The following is a 16,708-nucleotide window of genomic DNA, read 5'->3' as shown; positions in this document are numbered from 1 at the left end:
CCCTCTCACAGAGAGGGAAACTGAGTCACACAGGCCAAGCCAGCTCTCCCTGGCTCTGAGTTTTCACTCTTCAAGCACTTATTAAGCACCTATGTGAGTGGGGCATTTTGTGGCATGACAGCTTGGGGAGTCCAAGCCACTGCCATCCACACATCAGTCCTCCATGAGGCCCTGCTGTGCCAGTTATTAAACTCTTACTAGGGGCTTGGCCCTGGGTTCAGCGCTCTGCACGATGGATTTAGCTCATTTAGTTGGCACTGAACCTGGAGGTGGGTATATATCTGCCGCCATCCCACCAGGGGGTAAGTCCAGCTCTGTGAACTGACAGGTGAGACCCAGAAACAGTCCCTTTCCCTCCCATGCCTCAGTTTCCCCCTCTGCACGATGGGAAGGATGACACGAGATAATAGGAAGCAAGCGTCTAGAACAGCGCTTGGCACAGAGAAAGGGCAGGTGGAGAAACTGAGGCCCTGACAGGCCGAGGAAGCTCAGTCCAGCAGCTGCTGCCCCACCCAGCGCACATCAGAGAGGCCGAGAGAGCCTCGGCCCCGCCCCTCCCTTCACAGCCCGGGTGGGAGCGCTGTGATAACCCACGGCCCCGTTTCCTCCTGGCCAGGAAGGAGCCGGGCAGAGGAAGTATTAAGAGGAGTAATATAAACACTCCCCTGGCGGGGTCCAGAAGGGGCAGGAGCCACCTCCCAGAGCAGGCGGCTGCTGAGCAGTGCCAGTGTGCAGGGCCGCAGCCCCCCGAGAAGATGGGCCTGGTGACGGAGCACGGGGGCCCCTACTCGCGGGCTGGGGTCAGCCCCAGGGGCTGCTGGTACTACCTGCGCTACTTTTTCCTCTTCGTCTCACTCATCCAGTTCCTCATCATCCTGGGCCTCGTACTTTTCATGGTATATGGCAACGTGCACGTGGGCACCGAGTCTAACCTGCAGGCCACGGAGCGCCGGGCCGACGGCCTGTATGGCCAGGTCATGGGGCTCCTGGCCAGCCAGGCCAACCTGTCCAAGGAGCTCAACATCACTGCCCGAACCAAGGAGTCCCTCATGCAGATGCTTCTGAACACCCGCCGAGAACAGGACCGAATCAACGCCAGCTTCCGCCAGTGCCAGGCTGACCTGGTAAGGCCAAGGGCCGGACGTATCCTGGGGATGCTGGGCAATTCATATCACCTCTCTGAGCTTTACTGTCCTCATCTGTGACACAGAGGACAGACTCTCCATTTCAAGCAAGGAGATAAGCAGTGCAGATTTTATTTGCCTAAGTATATCCTATGCGATATTTGGGATATGCTTATGCTAAAGAAGTTTTATTCATTATCTATCTGGAATTCAATGTTAACTGGGCATCCTGTTAACGGGCAGCAACCCTGGCTCCATGATTTAATATGCATCAAGCGCCCAGAATGGCACACTCACTGCCAGTAAGGACTGGCTGAATAAAAACTGAGAGCATTTGGTTCTCTTACTCAGTAATAATAAGTATGAATGGCTCATATTTGCCTTATGCTGGGCGTCCGCTTTAGAAATACTATCACATCATGGAATCCCAGGAAAAAGAGAGACGTTCAAAACCCTTTCACGGATGGGAAATGGAGGCCTGGGAGTGGAGATGGGCTTCCTGAGGGGGCAGAAACAGGCCGCCCAGGGTCTGATGGAGCCTGTCATTTGCTCAAGAGATAGTCGCCTGTGTTCTCACATATGCGGTTCCTCTGGGGAGGTCTCGGTGCTGGGGGACCCTGAGGATACAGACCTCTCCTCAGGTCTCGGCTGGGACAGGGTGAGAGCTGGGGAGATGGGATCGGGAGCAGGCAGGGGCAGCCTCGGTTTCTCCCCCAGGAGGTGCCCTGGCTGGCTGAGGCGGTGGGGGTGCAGTGGAGCTCCTCATGCCTGCCTAGAAAAGGGCTGTGTCTCCCTGTCTCAGACCCCAGGGCCAGGCAGGTCCCCTCATTCCTCCAGAACAGGCTAAGTCCCCTTCAGACTCCAGAGCAGGATGGATGACCCTCAAGACCCCAAATGGGGGCAGGCTGCCTCCTCAGATGCCAGAGCAGGACTGTGTACCCTTCAGACTCCCTTCAGGCTTCTCAGTTCCAAGGAATTTCGGATCTTCTAGGATGCTCAGAGCCATCCAGTTCAGGAGCCGTTAGGAATTCCAGGATTATAAAGTTTGAGACACATGCAGCCCTGAATCCTGAATTTGCCCATCATAAAATATTAGAAATCTAAGTAGCTGGATCTTCACAGCTTTAAAATTTGAAAATAATAGGTTCAGGGATTTTCTTTTCTCCCCTTCAAGTTGACAAATTCTAGTAGGCTAGAAAAGCTTAGGGTTTTCTCCGAAGATCCTGGTGCTCCTTGGGTCCCAGGCTGCATGTCCTTGACTCCAGTACAGAACTTTGATACTTGTGGGGAGCCCCTGTCCCACCACGGCAGCCCCACGTATCTGATGGTAGCTGGTGAATCTGGGTCCCCCATTCTGGCGGTGCTAAGAAATACGATTTTTCTTGAATTCTCTGTTAATGCAACTGCATTTCTGGCCCTCAGATCCTGGAGAAAAGGAGAGTTTAACTCAATTTTTTTGTTTAGATTGGCCATATCTTGTCAAGGCGCCCAGACCCTCCCCTCGGGGGTGGAGACTCTGGGATTCCCTTTTGACTTCCTCCAACTGGAAGAAAACCTCTTTCTCATTTCATGTTTGAATCCAACTCACTATGTCTTTCTTTTCCATGGCTAAGATTTTTGAAAACAGAAATCAGTGGAACTTTCAGAGGTATTTCTGCCATCCTCCTAACCGCAGGGCAATTAGCACAGGGCCAGCAGCCAAAGGAGTAAGGACAAGGAATGGCAGAAAGACCAATCCTTGGCATTCTTCATATCTTTACCTTTTATGTTGCCACAGAGGTTCTGTTCTAGAGATGGAAAGACACAACCTTTGTGGATCAGTAAAAACTTTTTTTAAAAACCACTTTATTGAGATACATGTCACATGCTGTATAATTGATCCATTTTAACTGTACAGTTCAATGATTTTTAGTGTAGCCACAGAATCATACAGCCATCATTACAACTGATTTTAGGACATTGTCATCACTCTCAAAAAAAATCCTGTCCCAATAAAATAGCACCAGACTCACAGAACCCAAGAATGGACTGACAGTTACCAAAGGGAAAGGGACTGGGGAGGATGGGTGGGGAGGGAGAAGGGGAATGAGGAGCATCGGGATCAGCACACATAATGCATGGGGGGCACAGGGAGGGCAGTGCAACACGGAGACGACAAGTAGTGACTCTACAACATCTCACTACACGGATGGACAGTGACTGTAATGGGGTGTGTGGGGGGGACTTGATGATGGGGGGATCTAGTAACCATAATGTTGCTCATGTAATTGTAGATTAATGATACCAAAATCAAAAAATAATAAACTGTTAAAAAAAAAGCCTGTCCCCATGAACAGCCCCCTCCCATCCCTCTCCCTCAGCCCTTGGCAACCACTGAACTATTTTCTGTGTCTCTGGGTTTTCCTATTCTGGATGTTTCATATAAACGGAATCATAAAGCATGGGACCCTTTGTATCTGGCTCCTTTCACTCAGTGTGATGTTTTCAAGGTTCCTCCACACTGTAGTGTGTGTCAGCAATTCATGCTTTTTTACAGATGAATAATATTCCACTTTATGGATGGACCGCATTGTAGTCATTCATTCATTGATAGACACTTGAGTTGTTCCCCTTTTGGCCATTGTGCTTAGTGCTGCTGTGAACATACATGTGCAAGTTTCTGTTGGACACATGCTTCAAGTTCTCCTGGGTCTTCCCTAGGAGTGGAATTGCTGGGCCATATGGTAATTCTATGCTTAACATTTTCAGGAACTGCCAGACTGTTTTTCAAAGAGGCTACGCCATTTTACATTCCCACCAGTACTATCTGAGAATTCTGGTTTCTTCACATCCTCAGTAACGCTCGTTATTCTCCATTCTTCTATTTTGTTTCATTTATAACCATACTAATGGTCATGAGGTGGCGTCTCATTGTGGTTTTGATTTGCATTTCCCTGATGACTAATGACAGTGAACATTTTTTGATGTGCTTGACAAGCACTTGTTTATCTTCTTTGGAAAAATATCTGTTCAGATGCTTTGCCTCTTTTTTAAATGAGTTATCGTTTTATTACTGATTTTTTTAGAGTTTACATTTCTAGAGTCTGGGTATTAGTCCCATCATCAGATACATGATTTAAAAATATTTTCTCCCATCTATAGGTTGTCTTTTTTCTTTCTTGATTCTTTTTTTTTTATCAGTGTTGAAATTTCCTTTTATTAATTTAGTGAGGGTACCTTGAAGGGGTACATTGCTTTTATTCTGATTCACTAAGTTATTTGTAAACTACTGTAACTTTGAACACATTCTTTAATACAACAGAATATATTCTGTAATATTTCAGAAACATGATAGATTTTGAGACAGCAAAAGAAGCAGACATCATCTTTGCATTTTACCTTTGATTGTGTTTGCCAATTTTTATTTTGCCCTCCCCATATTTCACTTGATGCATTCTATTCAAATATACAATGAGATCAAACCACAAAAAGTCCAAATACTCATTCTGTGTTGCCTCCAGTGAATAGGTTCTCTTTCAACTTCATTTAAATAACAGATTCTGAATCTTAGTATAATGAAAAGAACCTGAAACACAAAGGTTGCTCCTCTTTACATAAAATCAGTCTTCCACACACATTTCAGTAAAGCCTGCATCTTTAAATCATCCCTCTGTTAATTATTGAATAAAACACAATTTCCAAATACATGAAAGAGAAATCCCATTACATAAGTATGAGTTAAGTCAATAATAGATTCAATTAAAAATGGGCACAGATAGAAATAGCCTGGGAGGGGGGGATGGGCAGAATGGTCATTTCTTATAGTACTTTCTTGATATTTTTTGAAGCCCAGACATTTTTTAATTTTGATGAAGTCTACCTTATCTGTTTTTTCTCTGGTTGCTTGTGCTTTTGGTGTCATGTCGAAGCAACCATTGCTGAATCCAAAGTCCTGCAGAGTTTACACCTACGTGTTTTTTCTAAAGAGTTTTATACCTTTAGCTATTTTACATTTAGGTCTGTCACCCATTGTGAGTTAATTTTTTGTATGTGGTGTGAAGTAGGGGTCCAAATTCATTCCTTGGCCTGGAAGATTCAGCTGTGCCAGTGCCATGTTGAAAGGACTCCTCTCTTGGAGTGATCATGGCACCTGTACTAGATTTCTAGGGCTGCCTTGACAAAATACCACAAATTGGGTGGTTTAAACAATAGAAATTAATTTTTGCACATGCACAAGATCAAGACGTCAGCACAGTTAGTTCCTTCTGAGACCCATGAGGGAAGGCTCTGTGCCAGGCACTCTCCTTGGCTTGTAGTTAGCCCTCTTCTTCTTGTGTCTGGGCACCGTCTTCCCTCTGTGCGTGTCTGAGTGTCCAAATTTCCCCCTTATACCAGTAGTATTGGATGAGGGTCCACCCTAGCAACCTCATCTCAACTTAATCACCTCTTTAAAGACCCTGTCACATATTTGTAGGTGCTTGGGGTTAGGACTTCAACATACATATTTGGAGGGGCACACAATTGAGCCCCTAACCACATTCTTGTCAAAAATCAGTTGGCCATAAATGTGAATTAATATTTCCTAGGTTCATCCAAGTGGTAGCTTCTTATCACTGCTTTGTTCTTTTTTACTGACAAATAGTATTAATTGTAAACAACTTTTGAGGCTCAGACCAGCACCCCCTATAAAGGAGCAATGCCCTTGTGATCTGGGCCAACTCAGGCCACCTGCATTCAGGATCTGGGGCTCCAGCTCAGAAGGTCTGGGAAGCCCAGTGGGGGTTGGGGGCAGGGCCCCAACTCTGAGCTCTGTCTGTGTCCCATCTGGACAGGTGGTCTACATGAACAACCAGCGGTACATGGCTGCCATCATCTTGAGCGAGAAGCAATGCCAAGAACAACTCAAGGAGACTAACAAGAGCTGTAATGGTGGGTCATCCCAGCAGTGGGGGGACCGGGGTGGTAGACTCCCAGTCCAGTCTCTTGGTAAGCCCTAACCTTCCTGAGTCTTACTGTCCTGTGCCTGCAGCCTTGCTCCTCATGCTGAACCAGAAGGTCAAGGCCCTAGAGGCAGATCTGACGAAGGAGAAAGAGCTGTGCAGCAAAGACAAGGATGGGCTGGTGCTGAGCAGGCGCATGGTGGAGGAGCAGCTGGCTGAGTGTGGTAAGGCTCGGGAGCAGCAGCGGCAGGAGCGGCAGCTGGCTGAGAATCGGCTGCTGAAGGTGCAGACCCTCTGCCTCCCGCTGGACAAGGACAAGTTCGAAATGGAGCTGCGGAACATCTGGAGGGATTCCATTATCCCTCGCACCCTCGACTCCCTAGGCTACAACCTGTACCACCCCCTCAGCTCGGATCTGGCCTCTATCCGGAGAACCTGTGACCACATGCCCACCCTCATGACCACGAAGGTGGAGGAGCTGGCCCACAGCCTGCGGGCTGGCATTGAGCGTGTGGCCCGCGAGAACTCAGACCTCCAGCGCCAGAAACTGGAGGCTGAGCAGGGCCTGCGGGCCCTTCAGGAGGCCAAGGAGAAGGTAGAGAAGGAGGTCCAGGCCCGGGAGGCCAAGCTCCAGACCGAGTGTGCCCGGCAGACCCAGCTAGCGCTGGAGGAGAAGGCGGCACTTCGAAAGGAGCGAGACAGCCTGTCCAAGGAGCTGGAGGAGACAAAGCGACAGGTCGAGCAGCTCAAGATGCAGCTGGCCGTCAGCAATACAGCCCTGGACACCTGCATCAGAGCCAAGGTGGGATGGAGGGCCCTAGACTCGGGTTGCACCAGGGTCGGGTCTGGAGGCCAAATTGGTGGTGATGCTGAACTTGAGTTTGACGTTGGCTTCCCTGTCTAGGTTGGTTAGTTAGGATGCACGTGAGAGTTTCACTAATGTTAGGATACGGGGGATTTTGGAATTGGGAATGGCACTGAGAAAGGGTTAAGGGTTGGGGTTGAGTTTAGGGCAGCTGGTAGACCTCAAAATTAGTTCAGGGTTTGGCTTAAGGATTCATGGGGGTCGGTGTCAAGGGTTAGGATATGTTTGAGTTGAGTTTAAGGGTTGGTGGGAGGCAATGGGTTAGGGTCAGGAGTGACACTGGAGCTGCAGGAAGGGTTAAGGCAGGTACAGAGCATAGAACTTGTGTTTAGAGTTGGGTGAAGGTGAGTTCTTAATGACTACTGTGTCTAGATTTGGTTTGGGTTAAGTTTGGGGTTCCACCCAAGGTTTCATCAATCTTAGAATTGAGGTCAAACTTGGAGTTTGGACTGTGAGGATCCAAAAAAGTTGGGTTTGGGGTGTTGCCTGCAGGGTGGTCACTGGGTCTGGAACTAGATGAGGGGTGAGCTAGGGTGTCAGTGGCCTTGAGGTGGGGTTGAGTCCATGCACCAAAGCTGGAGCTGGAGCCCAGGTAGGCACGGGCGGCTGGTGGGCCTAGAGCTGATTCGAGATCTGGAGCCGAGGGTAGATTTAGGATTTCACCAATGTCAGGATTGGAACTGACATTGACTGTGGGTTAGGAGCTGAGGTCAGATTGGATTAGGGTGGCTGGCTGGGTGTGGAGTTGAGCTGGTGTTGGAATATCTTTGAGGTGAAGGATGAGGTGACCCTGCGTTGTTAGGGTGGGGATGCACGTGGTTGGGGTGAAGGTCAGGGCTGGGTGTAGAGTAGAAGCTGTGGGGATGCTGATCTTGGAGTGGGGCTGGATTGGGGGGTTCCATTTCATGTAAAGCCTGGGGTCTCAGATTGACTGGGGTTGAGTGTGGCATTCAGAAGGTGCTTATAAATGGCACTGGTGTAACCCAGGGCTGGGACTGGGGGAGTGGAGTTAGGGTGGGTTTTTTATAGCAACTGAGTTTAGGGGATGGGTTGGGGCAGAGTTAGATCTAAAGTTATGGTCAGTTCAGATTTGTCATTGGGATTGGGTTTAGGTCAGGGTTCAAGTCCAAGGAAGGTTCCAATTTTATCTTAGGACCTATCTTAGGACTGAGTTCAGAACTGGCTTTGGATTTTAGGTTGGGGGTATTGGCTCAGGGTTGTTCAAGGATGGTTTTAAGGATTGGGGTCCAGATGGTTTGTAGAGTGAGTCAGCTTCAGTCTGGAGGAGAGCCGGATTGGGTAGATGAACTCAGTGGGGTCATGGATTCGGACCAGGGTGGTCCTGAGGCTGTAATGGAGACCAAGACAGGCCAGCCCTCAGAGTAGGGTCTTTTGGGGGTGCTGTTAAGGGAAGCCAGTCCCTGGAGACCCCAGCTATTTGAGGGCAGGTGGGTGTAAGTGATTGTACGTATATTTTCACATGTGTCCTTCTCCATGGGTGTATGTTTCCCTGCCCTGGAAGGACCTCGGACCCAGGTCTCCAAGGGCATAGACTGGGGGCAGCCTCCCTAACACTGCAGCCCAGGGGTTCTGGCTTCTGCAAATCTCCTCCCACCTTTTCTTCCACAGTCGCAGCCAATACCTATGCCGAGGCCTGTGGGCCCTGCCCCCAAACCACAGCCCATCGGTGAGTGACAGAGGGCAGACCCAGGAAGGGGCTTAGGGGTGGGGGTGCTTTCCACTTCTTATCCCACCTCAGCCCTGATACCCTGGGCAGCCAGCCACCCAGAACCTGGGTGTTTAGTCTGGCCTGACCCTTCGCTTTCTCAACAGACCCAGCTAGCCTGGAGGAGTTCAAGAGAAGGATCTTGGAGTCCCAGCGGCTCACTGTAGGCAACATCCCACCCCCATCCAGGTGAGGTGCAGCGCAGGCTGAGGCTGGGGACAGGACTAGGGGTAGAGGGAGGCTCATCTCGCTGCTCCTTCAGTAGAGCACCTGCTGTATACCAGGCCTTATACTGGGCCCTGGGGACACAGCAGTGACCAAGACACACACAGTTCCGTTCATGAAATTCCCTGAGTGTGCGAGAGACACGACAAAGGCAGTGACTGAGAACCCACAATCATTAGGCGCGTCCTGTGAGCTCGGCACCGTTCTAGACCCTCTGGTGAACAATCCACTCATCTACACCTTACAATCCTAATTGGTGGTCCCGAAGGGGGACCCCACCTTTACCCCCGCCTTCCAGATGAGAAAAGGCAGACACAGAAAGGGTGTGCACCATGCCCCAGGTAACACAGCCAGAGAGTGGCAGAGCTGGGACATGAACCTAGGCTCTCAGACTCCAGACTGGCGGGCAGAGGCGCCTCAACGAGGAAGGTTCTTTCAGCTGGGGGATGGAGCAGAGGCCTGGTGGGGACAGGGAGAATGGCGCTCTCAGGGGCAGAAGCAGCCAGGGCAGTGGGAACAGGGGCCAGGACTAGGGGGCGGGGCAGAGCAAGGGAGGGAGGAAGAACAGCATCTGAGAGTGACCTGGGGCTGCTCACCCCACCCCTCTGAGCCTCACTCTCTACCTCAAGAAAACTGAAGATCCAAAATCAAGGGCATGGACCTGTTTTGCCAGCTGTAAAGTGCTGTCCACAAATGGTTGGAGCAAGGAGCTAGGGGCCTCAGCAGGGTGCACGGCACTTGGCACATGCTAAGGTCCTGGCTGGATGCTTGTGCATCCCAGGGCCAGTCATCTGTCGGCACACAGCCTAGGTGTCATGCAGATGGGGACTCAAGCTGCTGCCCCAAGAGCACGCTGCATGCCCTCCAGGGTCACAGCTGCACTCCCCCTTCAGGACCACCCCCTGGCCAAGGAGTTAGGCTTTTGCATTCTCATTTGCAGCCTAGGACCCCGGGCTCAGAGAGACACCCCGACTTTAAGTCAGATCTCTTGGACCCCAAACCCCATGCTTTCAGTGGCTTCACCAGTAGGCTCTTGCCAACCTGGGTCTGTTTTAGCCTCAGGGTACTAAATGCGGGCCTTGGTGACAAACAGATGTCCAGAGGTCTGTTTCTAGCTCCCTGCTGTCCTCCATACCCGCTCCACTGTGACTCTTCTTACATACCACCTCTGACAGGGAGCTCACCCCCTTGCAGAGCTCATCCTCTCACTCTAGCTGGCTTAGCCTGGGAGGGATCCCTCAGCCTTGGGCAGCCAGAGAGAGGGAAGCAAGAGGGTGGGGGGGAAGCCCAGCTCTGAGTAGACATGCAGTTGTCCTCCTTCATCTTGGCCCAGCGCCATCATGGCAAGGAAGGAGGTTCTATTATTATCCCCATTTCTCCGAAGAGGGAACTGAGGCCCCGGGGAAGTGACCAACCTGGAGTCATGCATCAGCAAGTTAGGGCTGGAGCCAGGCCCCCAGCCTAGGCCTGTCCAAGTCCCAGCTGAGACCGGGAAAGCTCTTGACATTGTTTATCCCCAGTGACGTCCCCCTGCCGAGAAAACAATATGTACTTAAGCCTAGGCTTCTCGTGCTTCTCTCTGCAGAGCCGCAGGAAGGGCCTCCGGTGTGCCGGGCTCCAGCCTTGACTCACCTCCCCTGAGAAAGAGGCCAGGGACACGCAGACACGGGACCATCAGGCCTAGCTTTAAGTCCCAGCTCCGCCAGCCACTCAGTGGGCAACCCTGGGTGAATCCCAGGCAGAAGAATCACACCATTCAAGTTTTAGATGCCCCCAGTCAGGATCCAGGTCTGAGGTCTGGCATCAAATCATTGACCCCATGATCAGGAAAGTTGACTCCTTTCCCACTCATTCCTTCTGGGTCTCCAGAAAGTCTCTGCTGGTGCCAATTCTCCCAGATTCTTTCTGGACACATGCAGCAACCCAATGTTCACAAGGCCAGGGCAGACCCAGAGCCCAGCCTTAGCTGGACTTGAGCACAAGGCCTAGTTTCTAAATTGGACATTTTAAAGTCATTTTCTCTTGAGGGCAAATGTACTAGTTTTCCTTTTCACTTGGTAAGAGAATATCCTTTGGACATCAATTTAAGTTAAAAAACAAAACAAAACCCACAGATAGACAATTGATATGAAGACAAATATTAAGTGAATAGTGTTTTAGGACCTATGTGGAAAGATATGATCAAAGTTGCAATGGAGAAAGGTTGGAGATGGGAATTCAGTCCTGCCTCTGAGCCGGGCATACAGCAAGCATCACTCGATGCATTGCCAGCACCATTATGGTTTGTTTGTTCCATCACACCCATGTTTCTTGAGCAGCTGCTGGGTGCCAAGAACACAGGGAGGAATAAGGCACAAAAACCCCCATCCTTGTGGGGTTCACAGTCCGGTAGGGGAGGCGGATGACAAACCAGATGAATGGGCTCTTACAGGGCCCCTTGGTGATTGGAGACAGAAAAGGGATGGAGTGTGAGGAGGCTGGAATTTTCCACAATGGGCCAGGGCAGGCTTCCCTGCCCTGAGGGAGGGCAACATTTGTGCAGAGACCTAAAGGAGGTGAGGGAAGAGTCATGGGAGGGAGCACAGATCCCAGGAAGGATGCACCAGGCAGTGAGCACAGCCATGCAAAGGCCCTGAGGCAGAACCGTGCTTGGTGACTTTGGGTGAGAAGTCTGGTGTGGCTGGAGCAGAGTGATCTAGGGGAGAGAGGCAGGAGGTGATGAGGCAGGGGGCAGGTTAGACAGGAGCTGGTGGTTGCAGTGTGGACTCTAGGAGCCCGAGCAGCTAGGGACCAAGGCAAAGGCGACTGTACCGGTTTAGGCAAGAGACCATGGGGTATGAGCAGCCTTGGTCTCTAAGAAAAAGGCCAGAGTCAACATCGACCCTCTGGTGCAGGCTGGCAGGCAGGCAGGAATGGGTGAAGAACGTGTCAGGGCTGGCCTGGAGCCTGGTTGAGGACACAGGGGGAGCAGGGGAAGGGGGAACGGAGCCAGCCAAGGAACGTGAGGCCACTTGGGCCCGAGGGAAGAGCCAGGGAAGGAAGGGAGGGGGCCAGCGGAAGCAGGACTTGGCTGAGGCCCCTTGGTCCCCCACCAGGAAACTGCCTGGAGCCAACCCCTGACCCTGCAGAGAATCTTTGCCAGGCCAAGGAGGGGGAAGGGCATCCTGGAGAGCCTGTGGCTCATGCAGGCGTGGGGAGTGGGGAGGCCAAGTGAAGGCTCTTGGAATTTGGGAGGAATTTGGGCAGGATTTGAGTCCCTGATGAGGAGGCCTGGTTGGGGCACAGTGGGTGGAGACTTGAAAGCCAGATAGAGAAGATCTAGCTTTGTTGGGAGGGTGCTGGGGAGCCAGGGCAAGCGTGCGAGTAGGGGCAGGCTCATCAGAAAGATGCTCCTAGGAATGAGTGGGGTGTCTCTGCCTTGGGTTAGTTTTGTGCAGACAAAACAAAGAAACCAAGGCCCTGCCTGGGGAGAGTTGGGGGTGGGCGGGGGCTTTGGGTCAAACTCCCAGGATCCTCACGGCCTTTGGAAGTTAAGGTGAGTCAGACACTGCAGCAGAGGCTTGGAGCACAGGAGGTGGCCTCTCTGAACCTCAGTCTCTTCATCTGTATAATGAGAATGTAAGTTCTGCCATGCAAGAGATGTTCAACAAGTAGGAGTCTGAACCCCAAAGGATCCAGAGTCCTTGGTAGCAAGATGGTGCCCAGCGTAGGAGGGGGCAGGACCAGGTGAGGTTTGCCCTTCATCTGTCTGATTGACTATCGTGTTCCCATCTACTTCCTGCCCCAGTGGCTGAGGAAGCTCCAGGCCCCAACGACTGAGGGGTGGCCCCGGCTCGCCGGTCTGCGGATACCCACAGCCAGACGACCTCTCAAGCACACACCAAAGTGGGCACCCTTGGCCTGCACCCCACACCCGTCCTCCCTCCCACCCTCCCACACCTCCTAACACTCCTTCACGGGCCCACACCCACACCACACAATCCCTCTCCCATGGGTGCCTCGACAACATCATGGATACAGTGACGATGTCATACACCGACAAGGTGAAGGCACAAAGACATGACAGTGGTGTCACACAGATACAATGACAACGTCCCACGCACTTTCTGGCCAACCTTCACCCAAAGTCACATCCCTCGGCGCACGCAGGCCAAGGCACCCACGGCATCCCACCCACCTGTACACCCTTGTGCCTGCCACCCCCTCCCCCATCTGCTTCCTTATCTTCCAGGCTTCCCTCACCCCCAGTGCATCAGGCCTGGAAAAGGGACAACAGGAAAATAATTCACCTCCATTCCCGCCAGGGAGTTTGCAGGCACCTCTGCCTGGGAGCACGTGGTCCACAGGCAAATGCAGCCCACTGACCCCCCTCCTAGTGCTCACAGTCCCGCATAGCTAAGCCTCCCTGTGGCCCATATAAATGCTAGTGGCACCCAATAAATGTGATAGAAGACTTTCAAAGACTCCAGTCGTGATTTCTTCTTTGAAAAGGCACCACCTGGCTGTGAGCAAGAAAAGACTAGAAAGAAGATAAAAAACTGAAGAACCCCTTTCTCCAACATACCCAGGTCAGGAAACCCTTGAACCTGGAACAAATGTGTGGGGCACCAGCCTCCCCCAAGGTATAGGCATCTCCATATGGGAAGAGAAATGGCCAAGTCATAGTTAGTGGAGGCTCCTGAAATGACCACAAAGCCCCCCAGCATTGCTGTCATTTGATGTTTCTTTAAAACAGTAGACATGGAAAAAGCAGTTTCTTAAAAAGCAGATTATCCTTTTGTAGCCTTTGCTTTTCTAGATTTGCAAAGATTTCCCCAAGTATTGACAATGATTGCCAAGGGACCCCAGACTGTCGTGAACTGCAGGAACTCCTCCTCCCCAAAATGATGCCAGGAACAGTATCACACAAGTCTCGGGCCATTTGTTTTGTTTTGTTTTGTCACCGCAAGGTGAGATGCCAGTGTTCAGTTTGGGAGTGCATCAACTCACCAATCACTAAATCAGCTGGTAGCTGGGAAAAAGCAAGTTACAGAAATACAGGGAAATCATGTTGCACCCACCAGCCTGGGGGTAAAAAGTTGAAAAGCCACAATACCTACTGCTCGTAAAGATGCCCAGAAAAGGACATTTTCCTACGGGACTGGTTGAAAGGCAAGTCTCGTCATCGCCCTTCTGAAATTAGTTTGGCAATATTTAATAAAAGTACACATGCACAAACACTTTAACTCAGCAACGCCATTTCTGGGACTTTATCGCTGAGAAGCAAAAACTCCAGGAAACAAAGCAAATGGCCAGTGGTGGAAAAACAGCCTAAAAATTGTGGTCTCAAATCTCCCTCCCCCATCTCCACCCCATCCCCTGGGGCCCTGGATTGGGAGGGATGAGTCACGAGGAACCAGGCTGGCAGCCCTGCACTTAGGGCAGAAGGGACAAAGGAGTGATATTTCCTGGATACGGAAACCCCGGGTGAGAGACAGCTTCTGCAGGAAACACTCGGCTGGGGCCCCACCAAGCCAGGGCAGGGGGGTCAGCCAGGCCAGGCCGCCCAGACAAGCCAGTCTTGGAGGCCCCAAGGAAGCAGGGACATCCCTGACCCCAAGCCTACTGCCTGGGAAGCCTGGAGCACTGGAGAGGAGCAGACTCTGGCTAGTTCCCACGACTGCAGTATGTCTGAGCTTGGCTTCTGCTGTCAGACGTCCCTGGGTTTCACTCTTGGCAAAGTTTATCTCAGCCCCCATTTTCTCATTTGAGAAATGGGTGTAATCATAATCATTCTAAACTCTCCAGATACAAAGGCACAGGTCTCTGACTCTTGGTCAGTCCCCCCCGACCCAGAGCAGCCCAGGATATCAGCCCTGCAATCGGCCCCCACACCTGACTCTGGTTCAGTTCTCCCAACCACTGGACCTCAGCCTCCACCTCCAGTATGGTCCCCATGCTTGTCCAAAGGGATTGTGCCATCACAGGATTCTGGCCACATCCTTCTGCTCATACACCCTCTGTGGCTCTCTATTACCCTGGGAAAAAAGACCAGGTCCTCAGCTCTCCTGTGCCCCTGCCCCCACAACACACACACAGTGCAGCCCCTGCTGCCAGCTGTCCTGGACATTTAATTTTCTGACTAAAAGCTCACTGACTTAATTTGTGCTGTGCCCCCAGACTAGGATGCCTTTCTCTTGCTTGGAAAATTCTTCTTCCAAGGCTTGGCCCCAGAGATTCTTCCTCCAAGCAGCCCTCTTGATGTCCCGGTGTAGCCCTTGCTATCCCTGGGGGTGCCTCCCAAACCCACCCCTCCCTCTTTGCAGTCCTGACCCCATAGCTCTGATTCCCCCAGGCTGGTGACTTCCCTGGGGTCCAGGCAGGGATGGAGTAGCAGTCAGGGAGCAATTGGCAGACCCACCCCCCAGACTGGTCCAGCCACTGACTCTTTAGGGATTTCCTGTGACCTCTATAAATAACCCCCATGGCTTCCCACAAAACCACCTCATCCTTCTTGGAAAAAAGGGACTGTAGCCAAGGACCTTGTGCCAGGGCCTGACTGTGTGCCGGGGCCTGACTGTGTGCCGGGGTCCACCTGTGTGCCGGGGCCTGACTGAGGAAGTGGTTGGGGCCCAGGTATCTGCCCCAAGGATGTCTCCCTCCCCATCCGGACCCACTCATCCCTCCTGGGAACACTTCAGATCCTCCCCACTTGGAGGACGTCTGGACGTCCATGCCCTATTAGACTCACTTTATTGCTTTTCTTCTCTGGGCATCAGTTTGTTTCTCTGAAAAATGGGTATAATCGACTCAGTTCACAGAGGGAACCTTTCCTTCCAGGAGCCCCCCATTCGGGGATGGTCCCAGCTGTTGAAGAAGCAAATAAATCAGCAAACAGTGACATATTACAATGAAGTTCGTGAAGACGGAGCATCAGGGGTTCCCCTTAATGGGGTGACTAGGGAATTCTGGGTACCTCCTGAAAACCCTTTTTGAACCTCCCAGCCCCTGCTCATGGGTCCCCTAAAACCAGAGAGGGAAAACCAGAGAGCTGTGTCATCTACCACTGGAGGTGGAGCTCTTCATGTGATTCTGGAAAAGATTCTGACCCTATTTAAGACTCAGTCGGCCTCTGGTGAGTTACATGCTGGGAGTGTGGAAGCCTGGGTCCTAGGACCTGAGTGGCTGGAGCTTTGATGGGTGACCGCAAGGATGGTGTCATTAGAGCGAGGCGCCCTCTGCTGGCTTGTCACCAACATATCATGCTCCCCATCAGTCTCAGAACCAAAGGCCTCACTCACTAACAGGCTCTCCCCCTCTTTTCCATCTCATCTCCTTCCTGCCTTCCTCACTGTTTCATCCACGCTGGCCACCTCACTACTTCTTGAACACATTACGATACTCCCACCTCAGGACCTTTGGACTTGCTGTGCCCTCCGCTTGGGATACCCTCATTAGCCTCCTCCATCTTGCTTCCCTCCTCAGCTTGCAGATGTCAGTGTAAATGCCACCTGCGGGGCATCCTGCCTGCAAGGCCCTAACTAGGGCAGGTCTACTCATTGTAAGATCACACAGCAGTCATCAGACCTCAACATAAGGAGCTACGTCTCTAACAAGGGCAGGGGTGACATCTGCTTCTTTCCTTCTGTGTTCCCAAATCCCTGTACAGGGCCTGTTGCACAGAAGGTCCTCAGTGCACTCAAGCTAGAGTAGAACAGACCTTTGGTACTGGTATGTGCCAGTGCCAAAGCTAAGGACCCGTAGCAACTAACTGCTTCTGCGAGCCTCAGTTTCCACTCAGGAAAACTGTAACAAAATACCCACCATGTTGCGTGATTATGAAGACCCAATAAAATGATGTACGTAATTC

General features: G+C 51.5%; 1 protein-coding gene across 1 annotated transcript; it reads left to right on the top strand.

The window, feature by feature from the left end:
- Positions 1-635: 635 nt before the first annotated feature.
- Positions 636-13,320, top strand: PLVAP (plasmalemma vesicle associated protein). The gene is made up of 6 exons (XM_017640936.3): positions 636-1,124; positions 5,936-6,032; positions 6,133-6,845; positions 8,538-8,595; positions 8,742-8,823; positions 12,647-13,320. Exons 1-6 carry the CDS (start codon positions 756-758, stop codon positions 12,651-12,653), a joined length of 1,326 nt encoding a protein of 441 aa, XP_017496425.2. The 5' UTR covers positions 636-755; the 3' UTR covers positions 12,654-13,320.
- Positions 13,321-16,708: the final 3,388 nt, after the last annotated feature.

The sequence above is a fragment of the Manis javanica genome, chromosome 13 (genome assembly GCF_040802235.1).
Source record: "Manis javanica isolate MJ-LG chromosome 13, MJ_LKY, whole genome shotgun sequence".
NCBI lineage: Eukaryota > Metazoa > Chordata > Mammalia > Pholidota > Manidae > Manis > Manis javanica.
This window is presented reverse-complemented; position numbering and strand designations above follow the sequence as displayed.